The sequence below is a fragment of the Strix uralensis genome, chromosome 4 (genome assembly GCF_047716275.1).
Source record: "Strix uralensis isolate ZFMK-TIS-50842 chromosome 4, bStrUra1, whole genome shotgun sequence".
Lineage (NCBI taxonomy): Eukaryota > Metazoa > Chordata > Aves > Strigiformes > Strigidae > Strix > Strix uralensis.
This window is the reverse complement of record NC_133975.1, coordinates 68,011,774-68,027,988: the sequence shown is the minus strand read 5'-3', so window position 1 is coordinate 68,027,988 and position 16,215 is coordinate 68,011,774. Positions and strand designations below refer to the sequence as shown.

Below are 16,215 nucleotides of genomic sequence, written 5' to 3'. Positions count from 1 at the left end.
GACACAGTCAATACTGTCCTATATTGAGGTCTCAGCCTGGGATTAGATTTTTGCAGAAATGAACTCCTTTGCCTTGACTTTGTGGTGCAGAAGTTCACTGCCAAATTAGAGCATTATTTTAAATTCTCGGAGAAAAACGTGTACAGGAGGGTAACTTGGAGTTAGATAATGCTTTACATCTTCTTTCCCTATAACCATTATGATAATAAGTATGAAATGTAAAGACAGGAAATTAAGAGACTTTTCAAAAGTCAATTTACAGGTAGCAGAGGCTGCCTGTTACTTGGATCCAAGACTACTTCTGATTTCTCAGGACGTTCTACGCTTTGACTTTGCAGGTAGTCTGGGCTGATACTTTGAAAGTCACAATGAGACATATAGCTGGCTCCCAACTCTATTCATTCCAGTAGGCCGCATTATCTTGCCTTTAAAATTGTGTTGCAAATAAAGTTGAGTTACAGGGAAAATGCAAGTACTGCTGAATTTTTTCTGAAATATTTCCTGCTGCTGTACCTCACCTAATATCACTAATGCTAAAGAAAAGTTTCCTTCTTTTTTAAAACGTATTTTCCAAAATCATAATTCAGTATATTACTTTGACTATATTTATACTGCATAACCCAAGTTCTAAGATTTTGTGTTTTTCTTAGTGCCTCTTTCTTTCAAGAGGACTTTATGCATGGAAAAAGCTGAGTAAAATGAGACTTTGGTTTTGTTGATTTGGAAGTTTCCCAGGTGTGTAGAAACCTGCACAAAGGGATAAATCAGACAGGGTAGAAATTAGAGGCCTAAGTTTTGGACTGTGTGGATTGTAATATGTATGTTGGAGAGTAAAACAAATGCTAGACACGTGGCTGGTTGCGTTAAAATGATTCTTTTCTTCTTGTCTTAGCAACGTTCTACTGTTGCCTCTATGATGCACAGACAAGAGACTGTAGACTGCTTGAAGAAATTCAATGCAAGAAGAAAACTAAAGGTAAGAATGAAATCTTCTGCAAGGATGAGCAGTTAATTTTGGAATGGTAAAAGAATGTTGGCTTGTGTGTCATGTGTAAAACAAATGATCCCTAAGCAAATTTTTTCTTGAATATTATGCTTAAATGAACTGTTTGATAGATGATCAGCTTTTAGCATGAGGATCTTAAACTTTTCATGAAAGTGAGTGGAATGTGGCATAGTTTTGTTGGATTCAAAATAATAACAATCATCTTCATTTATACATATTACAATTATTTTGTTGAAGAAAAGTCCTTAAGGTTATTCTTTTCAATTATCCTTTGTTTTCTCTGGACCAGACAGGATAACTTTGCAGTTATGAACTTTTCTAATTAGCATATTACAAACAAACTCCTCTTCCTACCTGAAAAAGAATCTAAGCACATTAGTAAAGTCTGTTTCAAATTCAGCTATGTATTTTGCTCGTAATTACTATGCCTGTGAGTACTCATGGTTTGTGCATTACATACTCACAATTGGTAAATAATTGAGATTATCAGGATTGCTGATAGGTGTGCAATTAAGATTAAATTACAGTTTATGCACTCATGGCATCACATATGATAAGTAATGCACAGACAATCCATTCTTTCAGAGTTAATTTAGTAATTGATGTAATTTATGCGTGTTTCCCTTTTCGTTGTTTCATGTTCACATTCAGAGTTTAACACAAGTGTGATGCTAATTTGAGAAAATGTATGTGTACACAGGGGGCCATTTTGACAACTATGCTGGCTACCAGAAATTTCTCAGGTATGTTCATTGAGCTCCAGATTAATATAGACTTTATGTTTTGATGTTTGTGATGACTAAAATCTAATTAGGATTCATTAGTACAGAAAGATCTTTGTTATTCAGCAGCATCTTAAATATGGTATCTCTTAAGTTGTTTCCCTTGCAGAACCAAATGAGAATTTAAGCTATTTGGGCCAAATAGAATCCTCTGTAGATGACAGTCTAATTTTTCGGTAGCATGTGAATTCCTTCACTTTTTTTAATGTTATCTGTCAGAAGACAGACAGTGTTTTCCTGTGTATTTTGGTGGAGAAAAATTGAAATTAATGCATATAGTTCCACGTGCATAAGTATCACCAAACAACATCTAAAAACTTACTTTTTTTTTATGTACCTGAAATGTCATTCCAGGATTCTGTTGCATCCTGTATTTAAAAAAAAAATCAAAACACATTCATTCTTTATCACTTTGCTAAGGAGTAAGAAATGCAGTAAAATTAGTCCTTCTTTCCTTGTCTTCTAATGCCTAGCTTGATATCGCAAGAGATGTTTCCTCTTTATGAAATAGTTTTGTAGTGATATCCCTAGAGATTTAGATCTTTATACTAAACATATTTTAACAGCAAAAGCTAAAATAAGCTTGCTGTTAGGAGAGTTAGATTTGTCCTCAATACTAGTATTGCCAAAATTTTGATACTATGCTGAATTGTTCATTTTACCATTTGAGATTTCAAGTTAATAGTGAAAAAGAATGCCCAATTTAAAAATCAGTAATTTTACATATCCTCCTATTCTGTGATGTAACTGTTGGAGTGTAGCATAAATCAATGTATGTATAAAAACATGATAGTGCTTTGGGCATGTTTTGAATAATAATAAGCACTGAATCATCCAAAATAAGTTACATAATCATGAATGCAAGAACAACTTGTTCAATTTGCGTAGTACTTGAAATACAATTTTGGTCTTAGTTAAGTTCCTATATTTAGTACACACCTGTAACACACAAGACAACATTTATGTAAATTACATTGGGTTAATGCTTAATGAATTGCCAGTATATGCCAATTCATTTTAAAGGTGGGAATGCTGTAGGCTGTGTATCTTGTAAAAATGAATTCTTATTAAATATCAAACTAATACATCATTTCTCATCACTTTTCATAACTGTCACTGTATATATATGTAAGGGTCAATTTCAACTTTCATGAACCAAAAAAAGCTGAATTTTAAAATAGTATTTTGGCATGAAAAGCAAACAGGGCTTTTTTGGCTTTGTTTTGGGTTTTTTTCACCTATCATCTCTGTTTTACACCGTAATGACCCATATTTTTCACTGATGACATTTATTTTTTCAAGTTGTTTATTCATTATATTTCATTGCAAAGCATGCTTTTGAAGGTCATTTGTCCATAATGATGTGGTTATAAAAGTGTTTTATTTTCCTTTTTCTTTCTTCCTTTTATGTGGAATGTATATTTCTTGTGAGGTAAGACCCTCAGCACGTGAAAGGAACATCTTTTTTCTCTTCTAAATCAAAATTGCTGTTTGTCCTAAATCACTTTAATTTCTACATGTTGTCACAACACCATTTCTTTTCAGTCTGCTTTCTGGCCTATTAGCGCTGCCTTAGGTTTTATTTATAGCTATTGCTTGTAGTTGCAAGAAATCTTTCATTGTGGGCTTAATTTAGAATATGCTAATTGCTTTGCTACTGCAAATTCTTTAAATACTTGATTTATATGCAGTATCTGTGCTTAAAGAAAGATGCATCAAAATATTATTAAAAATACATTCCAAGCCAAAACTAACAAAGGCAGTTGAATATGGAATATATCCTATAACATAAAATACTGCATAATAATCCATACTAGGCACATTTTGAAGGACACGCTAGCAATGCCATAAACACAATACTTGCAGTTATTGCTTTTGGTGCCCTCATTTTTTACTGGTTTTCATTTAATTGTTTACATATAACATGTAATGTTTGTTAAGCATTAAAGAACTCAGAAGTTTTGTGCACAAATTTACCAAAAGAACCTAGTTTGCTATGAACAGCAGCCTATAAGAATTAATTTATGTTTTCCCATATTTTTTAAGAGCTGACAGTATAAAACAGGCTTCAAAAGCAATGAACTTCTGGGTTTTTTGGCCTCAAGTTTTAGAAATAGGTCCTCCCCTTCACTTTCCCTAAGTGAATTTCTGAAGTTAATGGAGTGCCCACAATATTTGTGGTAGTGTAAAATCGAAGGCCATGTTGCATCCGGTCCTGTTGGGACATATTGCAACAGCATATGTCCTATCTCAAAAATCTATGAAAACCAATTTATTTTCACTATTAATTTACATGTTTCTGCAAATAAATACATGCAGTGGTCCTGTTGCATAATACAGGAAAATTTATTTTTGTTCATTTTTGTTACAAATCATGGGCCTTGTGAGAGTTTTAATGGTAGTGTTGGCTGCTGTCCATAATTAATAAACTGCATTTGGAGGGCTGATATACTAATGAAATTATAAACATTAACCTGGTTTCACTTTCCAGTTTTTTTAGTGTAAACAACAAAATAATAGACATTAGTTATTTTGGTACAGTTTCTGAGGTGATCTTACATTTTCTGTACTCTGAACCAGAGCTAAATGAGCACTTAATGCAGATGTAGCCAGAAAATAAGCCCTAAGTACAAAAATTAGCTTCAGGTTTAAACCACATACTCAATAACTCAAATATCTTCAGCTAGTTTGAGCAACCTTAGGCTTGCAAGGTCCAGTAGATGTTTTTTGTTTGCTCATTTTAAAGAGAAGGATGCCAGTATTAATGGGAGCTCCATGTCAGGACTGTCTCCCTTTGATTATGCCAGATTGTTAGCTGCAGCATTTCCCTTTCAAAAAGGCTTTCTAGTTCTGAGCAAAACAGTGTATATAGAACAGCACTTTCTTACAACCTAAGTTGTGATACGCTTTCCAATAGGAAGATTGGGTCATAAACAACAACAAAAACAAAACACACCAGGCTTGTTTTGTAATTTATTATTTATTCTTCAAGTCTTTGGCAGTGAGTCATGCAGCATTTACGCTTTAGTGAATAGTTCATTTGAATTTGGTAGGTCACCCAGCATGTATTTCTGCTGTAAATGTTTTCAGGTTCAGAGCTGCCATGTGCTTGTTTGCACAATAGCCCTCCAAATTTAGTAATTTGGAATGATTTGGCCCTGTTCTTGGTGCCAGTTTTAAGTGGTGGAATTTAAAGCCTAACACATGGATAACGTTATGACAAGTGAAATTTTGCCCAACAGTCCCCACCGCTTTGAAGAAATTTGATCAATGTGCAACATGATTCAGAAAATAACAGGTTTTATTAGTAGTTGAAGCAAAGCCTACCATTTGTTATTATTAACTCCTAGGAAGCACTCCTCCAAAACAGCACTTCGCTAGCAGATTGTTCTTCCTTTCTTATTTGCAACTTTCCTGACCTTTCACACAAGGTGACTGATGCTGTCATGGTGGGAAATCCCCAAAGAACCATTTCTCAGAGGTGCTTTTTTAAAACCCAGTTTACTTTTCATTAGGTGGAATAGATAGTATTGTACCACACTATGCTCTTTAGGTACTTTGCTGATTTGGTATTGGTTACTTTTATGTCACTGTTATATTAATAACATCATTAAGATACCCGTGGGCTCTACAAACACCTGGGCAAAGTCCCTGCCATCAGAACAGTACTTTTTCATAGTCATATCAAACTATCCCCATCAATAATTGTAAATATATTGCAGTTGAAAAAAAAATGATTGTATCCAAAGCTGCTTCTTTTACACTCACCCTGCTTCCATTTCCTCTATGGTGCCCAAGGAGGTCTCTCCTTGTGTAAGTACAGTTATCCTTACAGCTTTAATCAATGGAAAAAGAGATGTATGATAATCTTAAGTATTTGTAGTTTCTTAAATATTTTGTTTCCTATACTCAGAGCAACAAAAGGAGGAAATAAAAGCTGTAAACTTATTGGCAGCTGGGAGGCAATGGGGGTTTGCTGCGCAGTTGGTTGACCTCAGTGGTAACCACCTGACACTGAAATTATTTGTCTCGTTTTACAGCAGCCAAGAGTTTACTGAAAAAGCCGGATGGAGTTAAGGTAGGTTAAACACATGCTTTAAAATATATTTTATTAGTCACCACCTATCTGTAACTTCTGCCAGTTTTTGAATTGATTATTGTTATTTTTTTCCATTATATGATTCGTTAATAAGTTCTTACTGTATATTTGAAGTGATTAAAGTTAGTAGGAGAAGCTTAAAAATGAAATAAAATAAATATTTGAAAAACAAGCATTTTAATAAGTGAAAGATAGAAAACTACTGGAGAAAATGCTTTTCTAGCTATTTTAATGAAGGATGATTGTGTGATTAATTACTCAATGTTATTAATTAGCTTATAAATATAAATAATGGTTTGGTGGTGGGCATGTTAGCTTTCTAGGTATCAGTGTTTATCTGCAGCTCTATTGCCTCTGTCTTTCCCTGTGACTTTTCATTAGATTTCATGGAAGACCAAAAGTTTACTGGTAGGCTTGGCTCCACATGAGGTGTATTCTGCCAGATGTACTTGCTATATCTGGCAGAACTTGAGGGGTTTACTATCTCAACAAATCAGCTCATCCTGACTAATAGACCTTGCTAAGAAGGGAACATTTTGGCAGCTTTCATACATGATTTAGAGCTCCTATTCTCATGTCACCAGATCCTGCAGGAGGAGAGATGCTTCAAAAATGAATGTTCTGGATAAATACTTTGAAAAACAGCCAGAAAAAAAATAAATCACTCAGCAATGAAAAATACTTTATTTCTTTTCTCAGAGGACTCCTGAAGACTAAAATAAATGCCTCAAGCTTTCATTATATGATTCAAAAGATATTCTTCTGTGCTCCGTGCATTTACTCAGAAGTATGTCTTTGACCTGAATTTTAATTTTCTATTTAATCTTAACTTTTTACTTTAACAAAACATTGTATACTGAAATACCATATTCATAGTATATTTGTTCCTGTTCTCCCACATGGGCACACTTTTCCTATCAAAAAAATCATAAGACTGACTTAAAATGAAGTGAGTACACTATGATTTCAATGCTTCTCACTGCCAGGTAGTAGATATCCTAGTTACATGGAGAAGCACATATTCAGCACTATACTATCATTCCTGTGGAAAACCCTTAACATATTTCATTGTGGAATATATAAATTTTATGTACTCTATCTGACCAGCTTTTCCTTTTAAATATCATTCCTCCTACAGGTCTACGATGGTATTTGTAATATCTCAATTTTGATTATAATATTGGAAACAATTGTTGCCAAAATTTTGCCTAAATTACACTTGTTGGGATTTGATACTTGGTTTTCAACACATTTTATGTGTCTGCTGTGTGCATGGTCATGTGGAGCAAAAGGAGTAAATTTACATTTGGGGAAGTTATTTTTGGCATTTCTGTAATTGAGATACTATATACTCCATAGCATTTTTCCACCCCTTCCTACAGCTTAAGCTGTCTTTTTCTTAAAAGAAAAAAAAAAAAGCCAAAACAGAAATATACTGTACTCCATGCATTGATACTTCAAATCCAACCAGTCACATTTTCTTCTTTTCCTTTCTCTCTGACTGGTCAATTCAGAAAAGGAAGTCCAGTTCGAGTGTTCAGATGATGGTGAGGATCTTTATCGACAGATTTTTTTCCTCCTGTGAAACGTTCACACTTAGAAATCAAACAGTTGCATTTAGTTTTGTTAACACAACATGAGAAGCTGCAAGACTTTAAAGTACAACCTTGTGAATTTTAAGCCTGCAGTTGCTATATGCCATCCACAGTGAATTGTTCTGCAGTTCTTTCAAGAAAGTTTTTTGGTTTTTTTAACCTGGGGACATATGAAAACAAAAAAGTAGATGTAACATTGGCCAATGAAGTTGTCCTTAGTAAATAAAAATAGTAACAAAATAGTAATCTTATAACAAACAGCCTTCTATTAATTTGTAAAACCTCGATATTTTAAAAGCTAATCGTATTAATATCATAAAAGGTAACACAAAACATGTTGCACAGTGAAGTAGTATTGTTTTAATTGAGCCACTGCGGACCAAGATGCCATGCTAAATGCTCAGGATTAAAAAAAAAAAAAACAAAACAGTTTCACAGGCTTTCCATACTACAGTTTCACAGCTAACTTCCTGCGCAGCTCAGGGCTTTGTCATAAGATGTCCCAACTGACAGTCAGGCTCAATAACTTTTCTTCCTCCTTGACCTACTCTACAGTCTTATGTTCACTTGGCCTCTGTGATCCCACACAGTGACTTACTCAGTTCCTGTTTGTTATGATTTCGAATCTGACTTTTGAGATGTTCATGATGATCATCTGTGATGTCCCAGCCAGCTTCTGCTGCTGCTGCCAGCAGAGAGAAGGCAAATAACCATCATCCACACCTTTCACTGGAAAGTACAACTCTCCTTGAGAAACAAAGTTGCTGGTCAGGTCTGAGCAGACCTAGTTATATAGGTAAATAGTCTGTTCTTTGGGTGAGCATGGAATTTCAGTGACAGAGGATCAGTGGTGGCAGTGTCCAAATGAGGGTCACCAGAAAGGTAGGGGGGGATAATTCTAGTATCCCAAACGTGACGTGTGCTTTAACTTCCTGTTACGGAAGTACTATGTGAAAGATTAAGTCCCAAGATACAGGCTTTGTTCCTTAAAATACTTTTATAATATATTGAAAAAAGGCCAATAATGATTCTACAGTCATGCCCAGGTTTTTGGGAGTGTTTGTGTGTGTCTATCCTGCACTACTGTCAGACCTAAGAGAGTGGCTTTTGACAAGCGATGCATTAGTATAAAAGTTTTCCTTCTTCGCAACAAATAGAAGGTCGCCACTTAAGCACAACTTTAGAATAACTCTTTCATATGAAATTGTTTTACTCCTTTTGGAATCATTTCCCTTTGCTGTTAAAAATATGTGCAAAATACACCATGTGTCTTCATATATTAATAAAAGCACATGTTCTGTGAGAGAGAAAGTGTACAGGCTTATTGCTGTTTTCTCTCTTAAGTTTCAAAGGGTTTTACCAACTGTATTTTGAATTACATAATCTCTTTCCGCTTTTACTAATGAATGCTGTATTCTCAATATCTTACTAAGAAGTTTTGAATATATTTCCTGCAGTTTTCAGCAGTAGCTGTAATGGATATTGTTTATTTTTATAGGACTTTCACCAAGGGAGTATGGACCCAAGCCTGCTCTCCTTACTCAGGCAAAATTGGAATTGAAATTTGATTAACCTGGTTTTGTTACATATTCAACAACAAGCATTTGTTTGGCTTACCACTTTACTTTTTGTATTACGCTACTACTGAATAGGACTGTATGAAATCTGGTGAAATCTTCAATTCTTTCCTCATGTTTTTGCTTTATGTCTATCTGTCTTTTGTTAGGGCCTTTTTATTTGTAGTGTCTCGATGACTACACTGTCATAAAAATACGAACTTGTAGTTATACAACTTCATATATGATTTTTCTCTTGTTTTGGAAGATTTAGTATGCCATCAAGCAACATTGTGTGTGTTCTCGCTATTCCACTATCCTCCTGTAGAACTTTCATTTACTGAAGTGGATGGGTTTTTTTAAAAGGTTTTTCCTGAGTAAGGAGTTCAGGTTTTGCCCATCTCACAGTCCCATAAATATCAAAGTAGGTCAGTTGATTTATAAAATACTTGCTAATATTTATGTCTCCCCATGAATGACTTTATGCAGAAAGGTATTTATTCTCTCCCTGTCTTGAGTTCAGACACCCCTGCAGCTTATGGCTATAATTGTGAATAGATAAATGAAATTTATTTGACAATAACTAGGCCAGGTTGAGGCATAAACTAAATACTTGGAACTCAATAATGACTCATATTTTCTCTTAATTACAATTTCTGTAGAAAGACCATTGTTAAAAAACTGTTTCTCATCCTCCTGCGGTAGAGCACTGTGAACTTTGATTTTATATCAAAGAAAATTATTTTTATTCTCTATGGGAGAATGGTCCCTATCACAAATATTACTAAATAACATTTAGTGTTGAAATAATGTTCCCTGACATTAACTAACAAGGCTGCTTTATATTCTTCAAAACCAGCTAAATATTGGTTAAGATAAGGAAGTTTGCAGTCCGCAACTAATTAATGCAAATCCAGATGACATTTTCATAATCTAGACATATTCTATGTAAGATTCAGTTCAGCTGCAGGCTTAACTCCTGCAATCAACAAGTCAGCTGCCACACCTGTACTGAAGTAAAATAATCATCAAAAACTGCTGAGGACATGAAGTTCAGTGAATTTCCTCAGTGGCACTAACTTCTGAAGGCTCAAATTTAGCAAAGCCTTTGGCACAGACAGAACTTAAATGTTAGCCTGCATGCTGAGAAACTGAACACTTCATCTGACATTACAAAGTCATTGGGAAGTTTAAATCAGAAGTCAGATGTTTCAGTTTGGTTCACTATTCTAGGACTTCCTCTTTATGCCTTTTCATACATGTTACTTAACATATCGCCATTTTCTAATTGGTTTAGAAAGGCTTTGGAAGAAAAAATACCATAGTTTGACCTCAAGATTGCTAGAGTTTGTTTCTTTAAATGAAGTTCATTACATTTTTACAAAAAAACATTAACAAAAAAATTTTGGACTATTTTCCTTTGCCTTGCACATTTGTTATTAAGTACTGTGTCCAGAAGGTTCAGTAGAACTTTTGTTTTTTTGGATCAAAGTCTTTCCAGACAATATGTATCTGTACACCCAGTTCTGCATGCTGCTTTGGACTGCTCTTGTTAAAATCAGACATGACCAAAATGTACGTAATATTTTTTTCTTAATTATTGTTAAAGAAAAAAATGGCATATTTCAAACTAGTTTTACAATACTTGCTTCTTAGTGCATGTAAAAAGTGGCTCGGTACATTATTTTTAGTATTTCTGTTCTTTTCATACCACGGTATTTATGAAAGCTGAATCTTAAAAATGGATTTAAAGAATCAGATACCTTTAAACATTGCTAAACAGTTAAATTTTAATTAAAATTTTGTATGAGCAAAAGCTAAAAGTCTTGTAAAGGTGTAGTACTGTACTAAGCTTAAGAATTAACATGATGATCTACGTGTAAAGTTAAACAGATATGTGCTGTTCTGTGGAGTAAAACTATAGATACTATAGTGTGAAACCTTACACTTCCAGGTTATAGTACCAAAATTGAAAGGCTGATAACACAGTTACTGCAGGATTCATGAGACTGCAAAAATTCCCAGCTGTCAATTATTTTTGTCTAAAATAACACCAAAAAAGCTAAAAGGGCACCAGTCTCTTTCTAGCATCAGTTGTATTTACTCAGATCTGTTCACAGAAGCCAGTAGAATAAATCTGTAGATTTCTGGAGAGCTATGGATTATCAAATATTATTTATGGTAGTGATACATAATTAGAAATAAAGAACAACTGGGTGCAATTATTTAATACTGTGGCATGTCAAGAAATCGCAATGGCTATTTAGAACTTCCTTCAAACCCATATTAATTCTTTATTCTTCTTATATGTGATTAGCTACTACTTAAAGACGCTCTGTTCTTTTAAGTGTCACAGCTGAAGTCATCTATACCTTATATAGACCTTCGTATAGTGCATCTGAAAACCTGCAGCTAGCATGTTTGGAGGAGTTGCAGCTAGCTATCGGATCTATTGTTAGTGTTCTTTCAAGTTCATAAGTTCATCTTTCTGTGATTCTTTATTTCCATATCTATATCTATATATAGATACCTATATCTGTATATAGATGTTCTGTACAGAGAGATATAGATACAGTGCCTACCGTGAGTTCTAAGGCCTGTCTGTTTCTATTTTCTGCATACCTACAGATAAACAACAAAACGAACGTGGTAACCAGCCCCAAGGAAAATATTCCTACCCCAGCGCTGGTATACCTGGAATCTTCCTTCTCATGCTATCTTGAAGTTTTGACTGTCTTCTGTTTGTTCTTCCTTCTTTTTTGCTTTCTCATGCATTTACTCTGTTTGCTTTCTAAAAACAGGTTTTGGAAAAACTTTTTGTTTGAATTATACTTTCTTTTTTTTTTGTGAGGAAGTCCATTAGAGCGTGTTTATTAATAGAAAATATTACATGGAAGATGGATGCGGTAGAGTCATAGCATTTGTAACTGTAGTTGAAGTTTTTGCATGCTGTGCCAGAAAGTCAGTAGAATGTGCTTTATGTTGCTCTTAGCTCTTTGCCTGATGACCGTTTCCATCTTTTTAATGCTAATCTTTTGCACAAAAAAAAAAAAAAGAAAAAAGCGCAAGCTATTATTTTCTCTGCTTTGTCTTAGTATAAGTATTGCTCTCAAGGAGAGCTAACAGGATTATTGCTAGGCTACCATAAAATAGACCTTATTCAGATTTTCATTCCATATTTCCTAAAACTCAGCAGGACTTTGCAAGTCTTCACTGGGATCAAGAGGCATCTAGTGCTAAACATTTTTGCTTGCTTCTCTTACATTTAAATCTGCAGGAGACATTACTCATTAATAAGCTCTGTTAGGATTACTAATTGGAGTGCTCTTCACAAATGTTTCTATTGCAGTCTTGCTTTTATTAGTAGCTCCTCTTTCTTAGGCATACATGTATCACAGGGCTCACAAATATGAATGCCAGTGCCTAAGTACCTAATTTTGTGAGATATTGTTTCCCATATGCCTGCGTATATAGCTTTGAAAATGTGGATAATTCATACACAACGGGAGAGATTTTTCCTCTTGATTTTTTCTTTGTGTAACTGGCACTGGAGCATATATTGCTAAGTAATTTCTAAGGACCACTTAACAGGTTTCATGCATGAGTATATGGCTGTCTGTTCCCAGACATAGCCATGCACAATAGTCCATGCTGAAAGTATGCTGGCTAACTGCCATTTCAAAGATTACTTAACCTTTTTTATGAGAAAAGGATTTGGGGAAATTGCACTTTAAAATGACACAAAGATCTCTCTCGCTTACTTTTGTGCTGCTCTGCCAGGGCAGCAATTGGTAGTATACTACATCTTCCAAACCATGCTAGTATTTAGAGGTAGTTAACTCATCCTTAATCCTTATTGATTCATCTGTATTTTTATTTGATCACTTAATACTAATACAAGCAAACATGCTTAAAGAGAAGAGGTGATTTCTGGCTTTTCTGTCTGCCCTGGCTCGGACAGGGAAATGTGCAAAGCATTTAGTATGCCCTTGTGCAAAAGAGAGCCTCTGCAGGTCTCCAGAGCTTCAAAGCCCTGTATACATTGGTCATGAATAAGGTCTCTGCATGCTGCTGCATTAGGTGAGATGGTCTTTTTTGCTGGCTTGCTGTTGAGGAAATCTGTATTTGAGACATCCAGTTTCACCCTCTGGCAATAGTTAACATTTGTTTTGGCTCTTGTCAGTGTTGAGCATTTGTGAGCTGGCTCTTCTTGCACTCCCTCACACTAATGAGAATGTATTTACCAATGGGAACTATTTTTCTCTTTATTTTGTTCTCGCTCAGGAGCCCCAAACTACAGTAATCCACAACCCTGATGGAAATAAGGTATTCGGAAAGAATCAACTCCATCTTGCTTTTCCACACCACACATTTCATCCACTATTCCACAGCAAAGTAGGGCCATTCCAGGAATTTATCAAGGAAAATCTCATTCCCACATTTGTTACACCTGGTGTCTCTTGAGCCTCTTTTCATCTGTGTTCACCTGCTCCATGTGTCCTGCTGATTGCTGAGCTTCCAAAGCTCTTGGGAGAGTCGGTAGCAATTGGCTGAGTTCAGCACCCTGTGCAGCGAGGCTCGGGGAGTGTGGTGTCTCTCTCGTTTCAGCCAAAAATGCTGCAGTCTAAGTAAAACCAAAGAATGCTGTTCTCAGAGTGTGGTGAGATTATACTGATGAGTTTTATGTGTAGTTGTCACCTTAGATAAAGATGTCATTTCAGTTTATCCATCTGCTGTTTCTCAGCATGCTTATACACCATGTTGTGATGTGTCTTTCGCACAGGACTTTGGTTTTCTTCCATAACATCACTGGGCAGTTTCAAAAACATTTTAACATTTCAAGTCACAAAGAGGTCTTTTGATTTTTATACATTTTTTTTCATGCTCTTTTCTTTTTCTTGTGTATTGTGATGTTTGCATTTGGCAGCTGATTCCTAAAATGTGTTTTGTTTTGTTTTTTTCATTCATGGACTTGAAAAGGGCCAGGAAATACCATCATTTACATATAACACATGTTCCTAGGTTTCCTGGAAAGAATTTACTCTTCAACAAAAGTTTCACTGTTTAAAGTGTTGATATAAAGAATTGACATTTCATTTATCTAGTCTTAACTACTTGTGGTTATTTCATATGAGAAGGATTGAATCTAAGTGAAAAAATAACGCATGCAGACATTTCTCAAGCATGAAAATACTGATGGTCTGTATTGTGCTTGTGTATCCCATTCCTTTATGTACCTTGCATCTGTCAAACATAGAGCTTTTATTTTCATGTTACTACTTTTTCAGCTCCCCAAGTTTAAACTCATAGGCAACAAACAGCCTGTGTTTGAACACTAGTTTAATCTTTATCGCTGAAGTCCACTAAAGATCAGAAAACCCAGATAAAATATTGGCATGACTACATCTACTTGACTTTATTATGTAATCATAGCAATTAAGATACTCAGTGTCCCAAAAGGTCACAGCAAACAAGCAAACTACTTAATGTGGAGAGTTACTCCTAAATTTGTCGAAAGACTGATCGTTGTAGTATGGCAACTGGAGTGGATGCTTCAGTATTACAGGCTACATCTGCCATGTGAGCTTGTGCATGGTGTTTACAACTTGTATTTGTTGGGGGGATTTTGTTTACTTATACGTACTTTATCTAATATTTTAAGTGATAGAGCATGGTATGTCAGTGTCGAGTGAAACATCTAATGCCAGCCAGTTCAGGAAAAGCATGGTGACTTGTTCAGTTTCGTTTGTGTGTGAATTAATTCATGTAGTTTTATTTATGGATGCATATATGTTTTGGTTTTTTAAGGTCTGAGTAATGCATTAACTGTTTTGAACATTCCTTCAGCTCAGCCTTGTGAGGACACAGTAAATAAAGGGCACTGTCAAATTTACCTTTTATTATTTCATTGCAAAATCTTTTTAAGAGATAAATACAATACCAGTCCTATGTTCTGTCTCAGATAAAAATAGACCAGTTAATCCTCTTTTCTATTGAGCTATGAATTAAAAAAAAAAATTATATTGATTCTACTTTTCAAGAAAGTATACACATTAAAAAAAAGTTAAGTTTAAAAATTTCTGTATACCTATTAGATTTGATGGTGCCCTGTTGAATTTGTCTGTAATATTTCATGTTTCTGGTAATTCATAAAGGTCTGAGATACAGTATCCTTGCCTTTTTAACAGTGTGGTGGCTTAAGTATAAACTGTATGATAGATGAGTCATTCCTCTACATGACAGGTTGTTTGGAGAGAACTACTACAAAGATACCTTAGTTTGTCAAAGTGATGATTGTATATTTATCAATTCTCTGTCTCCTTCAAAAAAAATTTTATAACAAAAACAGAATAAGAATGACAGAAGCTGATCCAATATCCTTAAAATCACTGGAAGACTTCGTTTTAATACACATTGCATAAGTCATGTGAACAGAAAAACAGTTGTAAGTTGTAGCATGCAGAAGTCTGCATATTTAAAAGCTGGCACGGAATGACTTATTTTTCACAGTTGATATAGTCACTAAGCTTAAAATGGCAAGCTCTCCTACATGGCTGAGGTCATTCATATAACATTTCAGATGGACTTTGTGCAGTTGGATGTTAAAGAAAAAAGTTTCCTTTACATTCCTGTGAAGTAAAAGCATTAACGGCAGGAAATGTGTTTATGTTCCCTACTGTAGACAGTGGCAATGTTTGACATCAGTTTCAGGTGGAAATGTCTTAATCAGTGTGTGACCATTTGTTTGTGAATTACATCCCACCCTGCTTCAAGGCTTTGCATGATATCTGTAACTAACTGTAATTTTCAAAGGCACACAAATAAGGCTTGGCTTGTTTTATACATTCTACTTATATTTCCTTCTCAACAGGAATCAACAGAGAGTTCCAATACAACCATTGAAGATGAGGATGTGAAAGGTATGATTTTAAGCTTGAAACATTTGGAGAAGCAATAACATGTTATGTGAATGTATTTCATTAGGTCATTAAACACAGAAACTCCTAATGAGTCTTAAGAGAGAATACTTGTTTAAAAGAAATTACTTTTATGCTCTTCTGTGTAACTTCTGACGTGTTTCAGACTTACCTTTGACTTTTCATTTCCCAAAACACCATTTGCCATGATGTTTTGGAATGAAGAATATAAAGTTACTGTTCATTAACTAAGATAGTAG

At 34.8% G+C, this 16,215-nt stretch overlaps 1 protein-coding gene across 34 annotated transcripts in view; it reads left to right on the top strand.

Annotated features, from left to right (window-relative positions):
- The window catches only part of CAMK2D (calcium/calmodulin dependent protein kinase II delta), a 161,367-nt gene that overhangs the window by 118,773 nt on the left and 26,379 nt on the right, over window positions 1-16,215 (top strand). For 5 of the 34 annotated variants that reach the window (XM_074867163.1, XM_074867164.1, XM_074867167.1 and 2 more), the window contains 7 exons: window positions 893-976; window positions 1,707-1,749; window positions 5,829-5,866; window positions 7,402-7,434; window positions 11,667-11,726; window positions 13,323-13,364; window positions 15,910-15,958. In XM_074867163.1, the coding sequence (XP_074723264.1) occupies window positions 893-976; window positions 1,707-1,749; window positions 5,829-5,866; window positions 7,402-7,434; window positions 11,667-11,726; window positions 13,323-13,364; window positions 15,910-15,958 (349 nt within the window). Of the gene's footprint in view, window positions 1-892; window positions 977-1,706; window positions 1,750-5,828; window positions 5,867-6,268; window positions 6,296-7,401; window positions 7,435-11,666; window positions 11,727-13,322; window positions 13,365-15,909; window positions 15,959-16,215 lie in introns of all 34 variants that reach the window. The other 29 variants (XM_074867171.1, XM_074867183.1, XM_074867184.1 and 26 more) reach the window with 12 other exon arrangements.